This window comes from Abrus precatorius, unplaced genomic scaffold (assembly GCF_003935025.1).
Source record: "Abrus precatorius isolate BTA unplaced genomic scaffold, Abrus_2018 Scaffold2, whole genome shotgun sequence".
NCBI classification, from domain to species: domain Eukaryota; kingdom Viridiplantae; phylum Streptophyta; class Magnoliopsida; order Fabales; family Fabaceae; genus Abrus; species Abrus precatorius.
This window is the reverse complement of record NW_020874362.1, coordinates 31,954,656-31,971,233: the sequence shown is the minus strand read 5'-3', so window position 1 is coordinate 31,971,233 and position 16,578 is coordinate 31,954,656. Positions and strand designations below refer to the sequence as shown.

At 28.7% G+C, this 16,578-nt stretch overlaps 1 protein-coding gene and 1 pseudogene across 1 annotated transcript; both read left to right on the top strand.

Moving 5' to 3' along the window:
* Positions 1-92: 92 nt before the first annotated feature.
* On the top strand, positions 93-5,859 carry LOC113859841 (annotated as a pseudogene).
* A 3,480-nt stretch (positions 5,860-9,339) lies between these two features.
* Positions 9,340-13,567, top strand: LOC113858794 (PI-PLC X domain-containing protein At5g67130-like). The gene is made up of 9 exons (XM_027491546.1): positions 9,340-9,448; positions 9,537-9,602; positions 9,712-9,834; positions 9,945-10,082; positions 11,775-11,873; positions 12,017-12,320; positions 12,423-12,646; positions 12,923-13,009; positions 13,093-13,567. Exons 1-9 carry the CDS (start codon positions 9,443-9,445, stop codon positions 13,252-13,254), a joined length of 1,209 nt encoding a protein of 402 aa, XP_027347347.1. The 5' UTR covers positions 9,340-9,442; the 3' UTR covers positions 13,255-13,567.
* The last annotated feature ends 3,011 nt before the right edge of the window (positions 13,568-16,578 follow it).

Below are 16,578 nucleotides of genomic sequence, written 5' to 3'. Positions count from 1 at the left end.
CAAATATATGAAGTTTCATTTCCAATCTATATAAATTATTATTAGTAGCTTGCCTGTGCAATACATAATCTACTGTTAGCCCAAAATAGCCAATGGAGGTACGTGGAGTAACATTCACATTCTTCTTGCTCTAGATTTACCATTGCCAATATTCATTCTTTCATCCCTGTTATCTTGCAGAATTACCTTCTCATTGCTACTTTGATCAGTACAAGCCTTGTATTTGCTTGTTACATTGTTCTTCAGGTACTTTTTTGGATCTAAAATATATTCCATACTAAGGTAGGTCTTGAATCTTAGGAGTAAGGAAATAGAAAAAATAAAAAATAAAAATCTTCTTATATTTTTTTGTCTTATTTTACAATTTATATCTGACACTTACACAAAACTCTTAGAAATGTTTAAAAGTTGTAATAGCAGTATTTCCTAAATAGAGTAGTGCTTTATTTCTAGGAACAAGTGCTGAGATTTTTTTTTTTTTTGTGGGGGGTGGGGAAATCACTCATATTTAATACATTTAAGATAATTCTAACTCTCCTTCCTTATCTAAAACTTCTACACCTCTTAAGTTTGTCACAAAATTTAAAAGAAAATATTTTGGGAAATAAGCTTCAGAAAAATGTTTACAACTTTATCTCTGCATTTTTAGTATTTAGCCTATAATCTCATCTTCGATATTCTCTATGATAAAATGAAATATGAGCTCAATATACTTTGAGCAATTTATATAAACATAATTCTTGGTCATTGATAGCATGGGCATATTTTCATTAAAAAAAATCATATTTGGAGAGAGAATGATATTACTTCATGTTCTTTAACATTCTTCTAAGACAATTAACTTCATGTATTGTTCCAAGAGCTAACATTTATAAGAAATTTTTTAAGCATGATTTATTGTGCGCAACTTATTTAATAAATTTACAATATATTTATTTTGAGAAAATTTGTTTAACATTCTTATAATAATTGCATGTCAAACAAATACTTCATATAATAACAATAACTAAATTTTATCTCACTAAAAATAAAAATTTTATAAAGCCTACGTTTGTTGTCTTAAACTAATGCTTTATTGTCTTTCTTAATTTCTCTCGCAAGCAATTATCAATTGTAATATAAATATTAAAACATCTATCACAGCCAAAATAATGAAGTCATGTGCACTTTGAATCCGGACATAACAAGAAGGCTCTCAGGGAGTTATTTAAAATTTGTTCTACTTAAAAAATATGTCAATCTTATTTCAAGCTCTAATTAAGTCATTGAAAGCCTTTTGAAATTGATATACCTTATTAGTTTCCCTCGGATCAATTACATAGTCTTGTTATTGCTCTATATACATCTTTTTTTCAAGTTTCCATTTAGGAAATCTAATTTCATATCTATTTGATAAAATAGTAGCCATTTTAGTAGTAAGAAATAAGGTTGTTATATCATTTCTATTTAAATAATAGAAGTAAATATCTCATTTAAGTATATATGAACCTATTAGTTAAACTTTTTTTCAACAACTTTTGATTTTAACTTTGTTTGAGTAAATTTGTATAGAAATTTTTATAAAAAAAATGAGTATAAAAAATAAATAAAAATTCTCTCATAAATTAAAAATAACTTATTTCTTCATATTTTATAAAAGTAAAATGATAAAACTTTTTAAAATTTTTAAAAAAATAAAGAAATATAAAAATTGTTTCTAATTTATAAGAAAAGTTTTATTATTTTTTTTTTTTGCTAATTTTTTTTATAAGAACTTCTCAAAAAGTTTACCAAACAAAACTTTGTGCTTTTGGATTTGCCATCATCGTGACACTTGATTTTGATTTGAATACCTATTTTAGACAAATATTGTCTTTTCTAGCTAATTGTTTATCTACAAGGGTCAAATTTAATTGTTTTCAATATTTCTAGTCATCCATATCTTTTTTTCTATTATTTTTCTTTAGATTTATCTTCAAATCTTTGTGATTATAAAGAATTCAGGAATATTTTACCAATACCTTCAAATATTTATCATTCCTTCTCCTTAAAATTTTATAACCAAAAAATAAAAATATAAGTTAAAATAGTCCCTTAAGATATAAATCTTTGTCCACTTTAATCTTCTACAAGGGTCTTAAACTCCAAAAAGCAATAATTGATTTTTTTTTTTCAAGAAAATAAGCTCGCATCATTCTAAATAATCACAAATATGTCATAAGAAGTACGGTATAATTCTTATAGGTTCCCATAGGTCTAAATGTAAGAACTATAAGCATTATGTTATTATGTGATTCTTTGGGGTGAAGTTAAGAATGGAAATTTATGAATCTTCCCATAGATAAACATCCTTCATAAACAAGATGATTGAAATTAAAAGGAAGGCAAATCACCATCCTTTCCCCCCCTTTAATTGATTCAAACTTCGATAATTCAAGTGGTCGTATATAATATGTCATAGCAAGGATGTGAATTTGTTGAGTTTTAAGAAATAATAAAAGACATTTCGTTTACTTCATAGAAAAAATGAAGAAGACGAAGAGAGGGCGTGGGTCATAGGTATACCAAGCTATAATTGGGTCTATTTCTTATCAATTATAATGCATATTTTTTTTAATAATTATACTTAATAGCCTTTTATTACTTAATAGCGTGTTAATCCGATAATTGGATATAATAAAGGAATATAAAATACGTTTTTAATATTTTTTGAATTAACTTTTCGGAGTTGGAAGAAAATTGTTGTTTTACTTTCTATATTCTCATATTTCTCATCTTAAATTTTTCATCGATAAGATAAAACTCTTCTGTGATTCATGTCATATAATTATTGCAGCCACTTCCAATTTCAGGAGTCCTTTATTATTTGAGGTTCTTTAAAAAATATCTTAATAGTCCATTTTCTTGGATAATATCTTCTTGACTTTTAATTTGATTAACAATATGAAACAATCTAACGGAAAAATTATGTATCTTTCACTTTCCTTCCCTAGCAGTAGCTCAACCTTCAATAGTTCTACAATTGTTACAAATGTGTGTTTCGCGGTATCACTGCAACCATTTTGCAAAATATGTAAATAATTTTTTTTAAATTTTTCCAAAGCCACTTATTTATAATTTTCTTGATATCCTTCTTCTACAACATCCCGACGCGTCTTGGGAAATGAATAAAGTTTTCATTTAATCATTTCAATAGTCATAAATGCCTTTGAAAATACTAAAAGAAGTTATTGATATTCAAATTTGATGATGAAGCCATAAATTAATTTCCATGCAAAGGTGGATCAAGTAACCTACTTGAATATCATTGCTAAAAGATATTGCAATATGAAAAAAAAAGACTAAGAATTCCATTATGTTAAGAAGATGATTAATGTTTTTGTTTTTATTTTTACTAGTAATTTTACAAATGTAAATTTATTTTTACCTTATTTTCTTTTGCTTTTTTCAAATAGTTGTGTGTGAAATAATGGAATCAAAAAATTGTGGAACCTATTGGAGTGATACGAAGAAGAAAACAGTATTGGTAAAAAAAATAAAAGGAAATCATTATTTCCATTTCTAACAATAAAAGGGAAAGGGTTGCGTTTATCGTTTTGTGTGAAAATCTTTAAAATATATGAATAAAATAAAAATAATATTTTTTAATAATTATTAATAAAAACAATAACAAAATGAGAATGTTTTCTTAAATTAAACAAGCCCAAAAGTTTGGAAACCTCATGGTCTAATTATAAGGAGCAAGGAGATGTAAGAAAACTTCTTTTTTTCTTAATCTTGCTTTGCAACCCATACAACACAAAACTCTTTGGAAAAGATCAAGAGCTGTAACATATATATTAATCGTAAATACACACTACCTTATTTTAATAGTTCATGATCAGTGCAGTAAAATAATAACAAATGCTTGGATTTTTTTAAATTTAAACAAGCATCATGACTCTACATTTCGAAATTAACTTGCACAAATTATCTAGTTTGTATAAGCTAATTCAGTCATCATTTTAAGTTGACAACATTTTGTAACAGCTTGGAGAAACATGCTCTCGAGACATTAATGACTGCGACTTGGGACTGCAGTGCCTGGAGTGCAACTCGCAAAACCGGTGTACACGAATTCAAACTATAAGTCCAATTTCAAGGGTCCTTAGTCCTTACCTCATTTTGTTTTTCGTACCTGCCAATATATTATTCTGTATGAGATTATTATGAATGATATGTAGGTGAAGGAGCTTCCATTTAATCATTACTCATGGCTTACAACCCACAACTCCTTTGCATGGAGAGGAGTGAACTCGAGTATTGGTTCTCCAATTTTGGCCATTATGAACCAAGAAGATTCCATTACAGATCAACTCAGAGTATGTTACAAATATACACTCTCCTTAATCTTTAATTATTATTATTAAATCTGAAATGAATGAAGCAACTATGATTACATGTTTGGATGGAAGTTAAAATGTCATCAAACGGCATTTATTTCATTGTAATGTGATATTATATATATATATATATAGATAGATAGATATAGATATACTTCTACGTAAATTTGATTTATTTTATCTTTAAACATGTTTAAATCAATATGAAAATAATAATTTTTGTGTTAAATTGAAAAAAAAATTACACTGAATTTACTAATAGATTTACCTTTAAGGAAAAAAAAATTCAAACATAAATCACATCTTTTTAAACTCACTGTTAAACAAAATTATTTTTATAAAGTCGAGTTTATTTAAACTTGCAAATATTTGTCCAAACACATCATAGATAAATGTCATTTTAGATTCTGAACGTAAGTTCATGTATACAAATAATTACAATATTTACTAGACATTTTCTATCGCAGAATGGTGTGAGAGGATTAATGCTGGATATGCATGACTACAAAGATGACATCTGGTTGTGTCAAGGGCCGTGCATCAAATATACAGCCTTTGTAAGAGATCTGTGAAATATTCTGAACGACTATGCATAGTAAAAGTGTACTAATTTCATTTGATTTGGTTAAGCTCAAGCATGTCTTTTTTTCAAATTCTTTAGAGCATTGATTAATTAACACGATTTAACAGCTACCTGCGATTCATGTTCTGAAAGAGATCAAAGCATTCCTTGTAACACACCCAACACAGATCATCACAATTTTCATTGAGGATCATGTAACATCACGAAATGGTGTGAACAAGGTGTTTAATGCAGCTGGATTGAGGAAATTCTGGTTTCCACTAGCTAAAATGCCCAAGAATGGAGATGATTGGCCAACAGTCAAAGAAATGATACGCAGAAATCATAGGCTAATTGTGTTCACTTCAAATGCTACAAGGGAGTCTTCTGAAAGAATTGCCTATGTGTGGAATTTTGTTGTAGAAAATCAATGTGAGTCCCATATTATGCCTCTAAAATCGAATTATATATTAAGTATTACTAAGCAGAGTCAATATTTGACTAGTTCCAAAATTGTAGATGGACATGATGGAATGAGGGGAGGTTCTTGTTCAAATCGAGCTGAATCATTTCCAATGAACACAACCACAAAGTCACTAGTCCTAATGAACTACTTTCGAAATGTCCAAAATTCTAAAGAAGCCTGCAGGGACAACTCATCTCCTTTGATTGGCATGATGAATATATGCTTCATAGCCGCCGGTAATCGATGGCCTAACTATGTTGCTGTTGATTTCTACAAGGTAAAATTTAAAAACATTTTACAAACTAATACCTTAAGAGCATCGATTTTTAGTTACATATTGGTACATTTTATTCAATGGAGTAATTTGTGGATGGAATACTCAGAGAGGTGATGGTGGGGGAGCCCCAGAAGCATTAGATATGGCAAATAAAAACTTGCTTGGGGCGTGAGGAAACATGGCATTTCACTGATTTCAGTCATTTGAAAGGTATACAACTAGTGAAACTAGCTTATGTCACTTCTTTTTTGGTTACATAGGTGCTACTAGTTTATTGACAGTTCTGTCCCCCTATTTATGTTTAATATCCATAGATTTTAGTATATAAAGTGACGTTAGTGATGTTATAACTAAATGACCTTGAAGAAGAAAAAGAGATATAGAAGACCGTGTGATTGGTGTGAAGTTCCTATATTAACTCGAAATAGAATTTGATTTGATTATTATTTAGAGCAAATGTGACTTTGGAGCTACATGAAGCTATTAGCCTAGAATGAATTAACCATTCTTCCATTGAGTCTTAATCATGAACTCCTTCATCGCCAGGTACAATTTCTAATGCCCATTTGTTATGAATAATAACATATTAGTGTACACTAAAAAAAATTTAATGTTATATGGTGTTTGGATCATGAAAAATATTAGAATCAGTATTATGTACATGGATAAATGCTCATCAGTGTTTTAAATACATTAATAAAAATAAAAAAAAGGTTTTGTATTAAAAAAAGTAGAACAACATAAATGTATTCTAGAATCACTTTGTTATTTCTAATGTATCTTTAATATGATTTAAAATAAAAAAAATTTGTTTATTAATTTTTTAACTAATAACCTAATGTTTGTTCGTTTAGTAGGAAAAGACTAAGGAAAGATAAAAAAGTGTAGAAAATTAATATTTTTATATGTTTGAAAGTTGTCTTGTATGAGTGGAAAAAAAATTATGTGAGACTCGTGAATCTATTAAAAGTTTTATTTATTTTTGTTTTTTTTATTATTATATAACGATCTTTTTTTATTTTCTTTTTATTAATCCAAACAAGTATAATTGTTTCTTACTTTTTTTCTATCCATCCAAATAGTAAAATATTTTCTATCTTATACCTTGTCCAATATTTTTTTTTTACTTTTTTTTTCTATTTTTTCCACTTCTCATTTTTCATTTCATCCAAAAAGAAAAGGTATTAGCTACAAGACTCTATAAAATAAGATGAGTTTATGTTTAGTGATGTTAAATGTTATAAAGTTGAGACTTTTTAAAAAAAGTAAATTTACTTAAAATATATTATATTAATCTAAATACAATTTTAAACTAATTTTCGATGAAACAAAATTTCTTAATGTCGATAAAACATTCATGATCACTATGAAATTAAAAAAAAAACGATACACAAATCTTAACAAACTTATAAATAAGAATAGAATTCAATAACCCATTATCAATTTTAAGAAGGGTCCTATCGGAGTCTTAGAATCCCCGCGATGAATTAAAACTATGTATTATGGGTATAATTATTTTTTACTTTTTACACGAGGTCAATTATATATCGCTTTTTAAATAAGCTTAATCTCATTTGTCCAAGATACAAAAATTAAGTTATCCATTATTTCGGTGTATATGTTACGAGTTGATAAACAAGGTTATATGATACAATGTTATGCTACAAAGTTGACAAATTATAATATGCCGTGTTAATTTGAATCTTAGGTACATTCTAAGTTTAACTTATAGGTTTTGTTTTCGTACACTATGTATTATGCTCTTTCCTTAATTACTTAAAATGAAATTTGAATCTTAGGTAGAAACTTCATAAAAGGATTGATTTTTCAAAAGATTAAGATATTAAGTCTATACTAATTTTTTATTTTATTTTTCATTTTAAAAACTATTAAATTAGATAATAGTTATTAAAAAGGAATGTTTTATACTTATTTTTATAAAAAAAAAATATTATTTTTATATTAAATCTTTTTTTAAAAAAATTCTCTAAAAATTTATATGAACACTACTATCTACATTCATTATGCGAATATGCTTTTGTTGGACAGAATGCAATTGAATGCGACCAGCCTCATCTGAAGTTAAAAGGCATTGAAAACCAAAACCAAACTTGTCCTTAATTTCCTGTCTTAATTAAATGCGTGAAAGTGTTGTTTTTTATGGAGTGAAACAAAAAGGAAAGGAATTTGGATTTTCTAAGTTGCCAAGGCTTTCCAACTATGAAGTGAAGGAAGATGTTTGAGAACTTGAACCCCACGCTAAAGCAATTTTTGTCATGCTTTGTAGCTCTTGTTAACGACGCTTTTAAAAAGAGTTCCAAGCTAAATTTGCTTTACGAAATCGAACAAGCCTCTTTCACTTCTATTTATATAAATATGAACTCATTTTTTATAATATTACAATATTCTATTTTTATCGCTTAAGTGGGGTAATTCTCTTTTAAATTTATCAACCTAGTGCAATATTTTAAAAAAATATATATTAAAATAATGTAAATTGTATTTCATGAATATGATTTTTTTATGTAACTGAGTTTCGGCGGTTTCAAAACAATTAAATGCCCCTATAAATCTAACTGTGTCTATCTCGTAGCAAGAGACTTCCAATCATCTTTATTTTTTATATTTTTTAAAATTATTATTATAAATTTATGATATTATCTTTTAATGTATTAATAAGATTGTGCAATTAAAAATTAATAAATATGAAAATTTTTACTAAGTAATATAATATTTAACATTATCAATACGTTATATACTATAGTTTTTAATAAAAATTTATCATATATATTTTTATTATATATCCTTAAGTACATATTAAAAAATTATATATATTATTTACGATAAATTTTTTACTCATTCAAAAGTAATTTAGTAATTTTTTTAACAATAGCATCAGTTATAATTAGTTTTTTGCATTAGTTGTACGCGACAAGAAACCATAAGAGACCACCGCAATAGATTCATTATTCATCGTTTTTAATATTGTGTTTAGGTGTCTTATGTAAATCTATTTTGTTAGATACGATAAAGTATTTATATGGACAAGTGAGATCAACTTTAATATATTATTGTAATATTACTGTATAACTTTTTTTTTTTAAATTTTTGAAGTTGTTAGCATACTGGTAAAATATTTTATCTACAACAATTAATTAATTAATTAAAATTTTAAACTTGTCTTTTAGTTATAGAGCCCACAGATTGTGACATGTTCTATGGATATTAACCCATTTTATTTTATGATGTGTAGAGGTTTTCTAATTGTTTCTTTCGAATATTTCTGTATTTATAAATTTAACTGTTGTTAATTAATATTTTATAACTTTATGAATGAATAAATAGTCAAAATTTTAATAATTTTTTCTTTCAGTTTTTATCTTTTAATTATTAATGAGTGAGTTATTTTATTCAGTAACTCAATTATGGATTATCTCAAATCAAAGGCTCATCTCATGACCCATTAATATTTGCTACCAAACTAACGAACTCAAATTTACTTATTAGTATTTCTATCCTAGAGTTAACTGCTTTTTATGCAGCAAAGTAAAAATATATGTTTATATTAGCGTGTAATATTATATAAGTAATTAACTCAACAAGGCAGATAAAGCTGCTATAGAATGGTTCAATTTCAGCTCACACGTCTTGTTCACATGTTGCACTCTTCGGAATTCAACTTTCGCATTCAATCTTTGTAACTGACAGATAAAGGAGATAATAGCTCATCTTTCCTCTCGCATTCTCTCTCTGTCACACTATCAACAAAACAAACGATGCAGGTATCTACTTCCCTTTCTTCTTCCTCATGCTCTGTTTTTCCTCTGTTCTGAAACAGAGACTTCACTTTCCTCTCTTTCTTTCTCGCAGAAGCCAATAATAGCAACAACCCTTTTCGTCATTTCGCTTCTTCTCCATTTCTCCCTTTCTCTCAAGGTAGATAGAAGCGAATTTAACCACATCCTTCTGTTTTTATTTTCGATCATAACCGGTTTTGGTTTTCTTTCTCTGATAAACTCATAAGAGCTCAAAATTTCCTTACCAGGAAGGACAAATATGCGTAGCAGACAGGAACTGCAACGCGGGTTTGCACTGTGAAACGTGCGTGGCCAATGCAAACGTTCGACCAAGATGCACACGTATCCAACCAACCAACCCCACTTCAAAGGTCTCTCACTAATTTTATTTTATTCTGTGTTGTGCTTTCTGAGTTATGTTTTGTTGCGTTTGGAGTTTTCTTCTTGTGCCATGAATGTAAAGACTGAGTTTTTTTAATAGGTTAAGGGGTTGCCATTTAATCGGTATTCATGGCTCACCACGCATAACTCGTTTGCGCTTTTGGGTCAGAAATCGAAGACCGGTTCTGTTATTCTGGCTCCCACGAATCAGCAGGACACGATCACAAGCCAACTTAACGTAGGTTCTGCTATATACCTTTTTCTTTCTTTCTTTGTTATATTTTCTTATAATTGTTGTGCTTGGTGTTAAGATGTGGCACCTTGATTAAGAATATGGTATATAATATTTTATAAGACTAACGCAATATTTTTTTTCTTTTTAAGTTAGTTTTTAAAAGTAAATTAGGTACCATATATTTTTAGCTTAATATAATATCAGAGTTAATCTTATTTTAATATTGAGATGCATGCATATGTTCATTATTTAGTGAAAGGAATATGTTAAGATATTCTATAGTAGAGGCGGGATATTGTTTATAAAACTTGGACAATTTTCTTATTTTAAGCTAATGTTTTGGAATTTTATAATATTTGGTTTGGTTAATAGAAAAAATTTATATTGGAGAAAAGTGGAATTTAAGAAAAGGAAACATCTTTGAAACTTTAAGCAGTTGTTCGATGATCATTTGTCGTGTCTCTCATCATGTTCTTTCTGCTTACCGGGAAAGTAAAGATTCTGCCTTCTGGCAATTGCTGCAGAACTGAAGGTCCCCACTTTCTTTTCGTTTTTCTTTACCCTGAAAAAGTCTGAAAGTTGTTATGACTTAAGGTTGGTGGAGGATAAATCGCTATTATGGAAGTTTCGCCCGAGATAGTTTTGCATGTGGGAGATTAACTTTTTTCTTGTCAACATATTTAGATTAACTAAACAACTAGAAATGCTTTACATGGTTGAATAGTTCAAATGGTTACTAGCTTAGTTGGATTAGTTAGGGACGTTATGTGAAACGGAAATTTTTAGAGATGTTTGAATATTTTTAATGACACATTTAGAATTGACGCTCACCAGTGACGAAGATAGCATTATCTGTTTTCCCACATACATGAATATTGTCTTGCATGTTGGAATTTATATATTAAATTGACTAAACAATTTGGATATTCTTTACTTGTTTGAATAGTTCAGTTGTTAGTAGGTCTGTTTGATTACTTAGGGATTTAGTGTGAAATATTATGTTATTTTTAAAGATTGTTTTAATATGTTGTAATGACACGTCTACACTTGTTTGTGCACAATCATGATGAGAAAATGGATAAAAGTTCAAACATAAGCAAACATAAATGAAGACATCTAATCTGTACTATCTCAGTAAAAACAACTTCATTTACTAGGTTAGCAACAATTGGTCACTTGGTGGCGATAACTCACCTGCCTTTTTCCCACATTCCAAGTTATTTTATGAAATAAATAATTTTAGTTTAAATAAATTAATAAAATTAAGACAGTGTATTAAAAATTAAATCTTTTATTGAGTTTTTATAAGAAAACTAATCAATCTTTAGAATAACTATTTAGAATTATTTAGAATAACTATAGCATAATTTATTTTATAAATAATTAAAGACAGGTAATTTTAAGTTTCCAAATCTTTAATGTTTATAATTTTTTATCTATTAAATAATAAATTCTTACAATTTTTTATTTAATGCTTATTTTATAAAGGACGAAGAAGAGGAAGATACTTTTAAAAAATATTAACAAAACTCATAAAAATACATAATAGAAATTAGAAAGTGGTCAGAGAGAAGTTATACCTAGTTAATTTGCCATGCGTAAAAGAATTTTCAATTATTAATTTTTCTAGGATATAAATATTTTCAGTTCAAGAGCTTTGGCATGTTGGGCTTATATTTCACATTTGTCCCGCAGAATGGAGTACGAGGGTTGATGCTTGACATGTATGACTTCGAGAATGATGTTTGGCTGTGTCATTCATTTGGGGGCCAGTGCTACAACTACACAGCTTTTGTAAGTAAGAAGTGGCTTAGTTGTTGCTATTCCAAATTAAGTACAACGAAATTACCAAAAAAAAAAGTATTTTTCAGTGACTATGAAATCTGGGCATGCTTTAGTTTCAATAATAATAGTTGTCTGAAATGTGAACAACACAGCAACCTGCCATCAATGTTCTCAAGGAGATTCAAGTATTTCTTGATGCAAACCCATCAGAGATTGTTACTATTTTTATTGAGGATTATGTTACATCACCAAAAGGCCTAACAAAGGTGTTTGATGCTGCTGGACTTAGAAAATACTGGTTTCCAGTATCTAGAATGCCTAAAAATGGTGGAGACTGGCCACATGTAGATGATATGGTGAAGAAAAATCAGCGTTTATTAGTCTTCACTTCAAAATCATCTAAGGAAGCTTCTGAAGGGATAGCCTATGAGTGGCGATATTTAGTAGAAAACCAATGTAAGTAATCACTACATGTTCCTAAAATTTAAGTTCAATGTGGTACCAAAATTTACATTGGATATGTGTAAATAGTAATGGCTTTGAGATTGCATCTTGCAGATGGAAATGGAGGCATGAAGGCTGGTTCATGCCCAAATCGGGCAGAATCACCAGCTATGAACACAACATCAAGATCACTAGTTCTAGTGAATTACTTCAGAGATTTTCCAGATGTAACTAAATCTTGCAAAGACAATTCAGCTCCTTTGCTTAACATGGTCAACACTTGCTATGAAGCAGCAGGCAAACGTTGGCCAAATTTCATTGCTGTTGATTTCTACAAGGTGTTACAATATTATCCATCACAAAAATAGCTTTAATTTTTTGAATTGATATTGGCAACTAATAATAAAGTAAGAGAATTGTAGATAGTACTATTTATTATCACTCCTAAATATCTATTTAAATAATTTTTGTTTTAATTTTTTTTCTTCTTTTATAACTACAATAAAAAACACTTAAATAAGAGTAGCAATATACACATAGAAGTGACAATGTACACTCCCAAAATTGTGATATAAGTAAACATAATAAACTTATGTTTTACATTGATGTTTCAGAGGAGTGATGGAGGAGGAGCCTCAGAAGCAGTAGATGTTGCTAATGGTCATCTAATATGTGGGTGTGGAAGCATAGCCACCTGCAAGGTTTGTAGCCATTACTTACATAGTTTCACCCTGAAATCCCACTTTTTTAATTTTGCATATATACTGAATTTAGATTTGTGCAGGCAAACATGACCTTTGGAGCATGTCAGTTACCTGAGGCTGAAGCAACTGCTCCACGTGCAGGAGCACGTGACTCTAGCTTTGGCATTCCAAATTTCAAGCCAGTTGATTTGTTGTGGTCTTTGGCCACCCCTGTCTTTGGGGCCATGTTTGTGGCACTCTGAACAGACATTCCCCTTAATAAAATGCAAGTAGAAGAGAGTAGGAGAAAAGTGTGAAGAAACCATTTTTTGGGTTACGCTGAATGGCGTGTGAACATTGATTGTTTAGAATAGGATTATGTGGGATTTGGTGCATTGTGATCGCTTTAATTTTATTTTATAGTCTTAGTAGGTATGCAATGGGCTCGCTAACTTAATATTGCAAAATTATGAGTGTCAACATGTGGTAGGATTTAACCCAAAAAAATGTGGTAGGAGGTATGGTACGATAGAGTTAACAATGCACTTAAAAGAAAACAATGGAGGTGAATTTCGGCTATTGTTTGTTCATGAGTTGTCCATCCGAGTAATATTTAATCCTTTGATATATTTCACATATTCATAGATCTTGTGTAAGGGAAGCCTTTTATACACCATTGAGTTTTATTTATTTATTTATTTATTTATTTATTTTCTACCTAAATATGTTATTTATGTAAGAATACATTTAAATATCCTATATGATTATAAAATACTAAATATATTATAATAGATTAAATATTTATTAAATAGCATCTATAATTTTTTAAAATTTAGTTTCAAAGTTTAAAGAAAGAAAAGAAATATTTATAAAGTAAAAGATGAAAGAGATAACAAAGAGAAATTAAATTTTTCTTTATTTAGATGTTAAAAAATATTTTAAATAAGATTAGACTCTATTTAAATTCATTGAAGAGTACTTGTAAATTTAATAAATAAATATTTTTATAAATTAAAATTAATTTATATTCTTTTAAGTTTTTTTAATTATTTTTCTTCTTTATTTAAATTATATCCTCTTTTACTATCTTAGAGTTAAAAAGCTCTTTTGATTAAAGGTAAAAATATAACTTCTATGTAGAAATGTTCATACACAACAACTTTTATTGTCACACGTTAAGCTAAAAAAAATTTAATAAAAATAAAGATGAACTTAATCCGTACATACACTTTAAGTCTATAATACATTATACCCTTACATCAATGCATATAGATTAATCATTAACTCATTTTGTAAAGCTTAAGTATTATCAATTTGTCGTAAACTGCATATCGATATAAAATACTCAAAAAAAATTTTAAGCAACTATTACTGAATAAGTAATGCATAATTAGTTAATCATCTTATTCAGCTGTAATGTTACACTTGTGTCTCTTAGATCGAAACTTGATTCTATGAGCTTCTAAAGTACTAACATAGCTAAGGCATCCAAAAACTTTTAAATGAATTAAAATTGGTGGTTTATTATGAAGAAGCTGATAGGGACATTGCCTTTTAATAAAGGTCAAAAATTTTATAGCCATTGTCATTAATAGAATAGAGTATGAGCTATATTCAAAATATGTTGATGCTTCCTTTCAACAACACCATTCTGTTGTGGTGTTTCCACACAAGTTCTTTCATGTAAAATGCTTTTATAAAGAAGGAAGTCACTCATATGAAACTTAGTCCCATTGTCAGTTCTTATGCGTTTTAACTTGGCATTAAATTGAGTTTCAATAAATAAAACAAATTGCATTATATGTCTTTTGGTCTCATCTTTAGTTTTTAGCAAAATAATGCAAGTGAATCTACTAAAATCATCAACCAAAGTTAAAAAAAATATTTATGTCCAAAAATTGATGGAATAGAATATGGACCTCAAACATAAGCATGAAGTAATTTAAAAATTGTATTAGATTTTGTAGTGCTATAGTAGTATGGTAATTTGTGCCGTTTGGCAAAATGACAAATATCACAAGGAGATTGAACATGAAAAGGGATAAAGGGAAAATGTGATGAAATAAGTTTGAGAGTGACATCAACAAGAGTAGTGGAATTAAGACTATATGTAGCACCATAAGAGACCAAGTTACTTTGCTTCATGGTTAAAAGCACAAATAAGCCTTCTTACAAATTAGTTAAACTAATCATCTTTCCTGTACAATTCTATTTAATAGAGTAGGATCTGCTAGTGAATATGATATAACAAAGTTCATAAAGTAGCAATCTAATGACAAAAATTAGATTGACATGGAAGTTGGGCACATCTAGGATATTGCAATAAAAGGGAATTAAAGAGCTTAACAATTCTTGCTATTGAAGATGTAACCTGAAAGCCATTGTAAGGTAATTTAAATTGATTTAATATTGTGATGACTAAGGTAATTGCCAAAATAAAAAGTGATATAATGTTTTGCACCTATATCTAAAAGCCATTGATTAGAATTTTACATTGGGAAGAGGGTGTAATAGTGTTTGTGGTGAAAATAGAATTAATAGTGTAAGATGCAAGTGCACTTGATTTTTTGGATTGTTGTAGAAGATTAAAAAGACCTTCAAATTGTTCTTAAGTAAAACTAGGTCCTAGTTAGTGACATCATGTCTTGGACCTAAGGCAAAATCATTCTCTAAAGAAAAATTGTCATGGTTGTTAGCATTAGCAGCTATTGCATTTCTTGACTGATACCTAAGGGAAAATACATGTTTAAAATAGCAAGTCTCTATGATGTGATTGTGTCTAACACAGTGAGTGCACACTTTGGCACTATTTTGCCCCCTTTTATCATTGCTACGACCTCTGCATCTATTGTTGTATCCTCCTTTTTTGTTACTATTACCTTCAGTAAAGTGATCAAAATTAATAGCAAAAACTTTTGATTCACTAAATAAGTCAGGAATTACAGACATTTGCATATGTTTTTCTTACTGTATAATCATGGAAAATACTTTGTTAATACTAGGTATATGATTTATAAGCATAATTTGAGATCATACATGAGAACATTGCTCACTTAACCCCTTTAAAAATATGATTACATAGTCTTGGTCCTTGTATTTTTGTATTGAGTCAACAACACCACAGGAACATGGAATAGCACACTTGCATGGAGGAAGAGGTTAGAAGTTTTCAAGCTTTTCCAATAATGTCTTTAACTAAGTAAAGAATTCAGATACAAAGAAACTACTTTAATGTAATTTATAAAACTCTTCTTGTAATTTAGCTGTTTGAAATATATCTCTGAACAAATTTGTCATGAAGACATTTTAAACTTCTGAGGCTTGATCTATCCATAAGATTGATTTAACAATTGGTTCTGAAATTAAGTGTTGAAGCCATGAGGACCATGGTATTGCATCTTTTCTACTGTGAATGAAAAAGACTTGAGGGTAATGACTGGATCAAGCTTAAGTCAATAAATTTGGTTTTGTTTTGTTTTGGAATTGCAACGTCAATTTCACAACCTGAGCCCAAGGATGGTAATTCTTTTTGTCTAAAAGAGGAGATACAAGCACCAAGGAAAAATCTCACTTGGGTAAAGATAATA

Excerpts from the sequence above, each read along its gene's own strand:
- LOC113858794 (XM_027491546.1), top strand. Across the intron at positions 12,321-12,422 it reads ATATTTAGTAGAAAACCAAT|ATGGAAATGGAGGCATGAAG; the intron begins GTAAGTAATCAC and ends TGCATCTTGCAG. Across the intron at positions 13,010-13,092 it reads GAAGCATAGCCACCTGCAAG|GCAAACATGACCTTTGGAGC; the intron begins GTTTGTAGCCAT and ends AGATTTGTGCAG.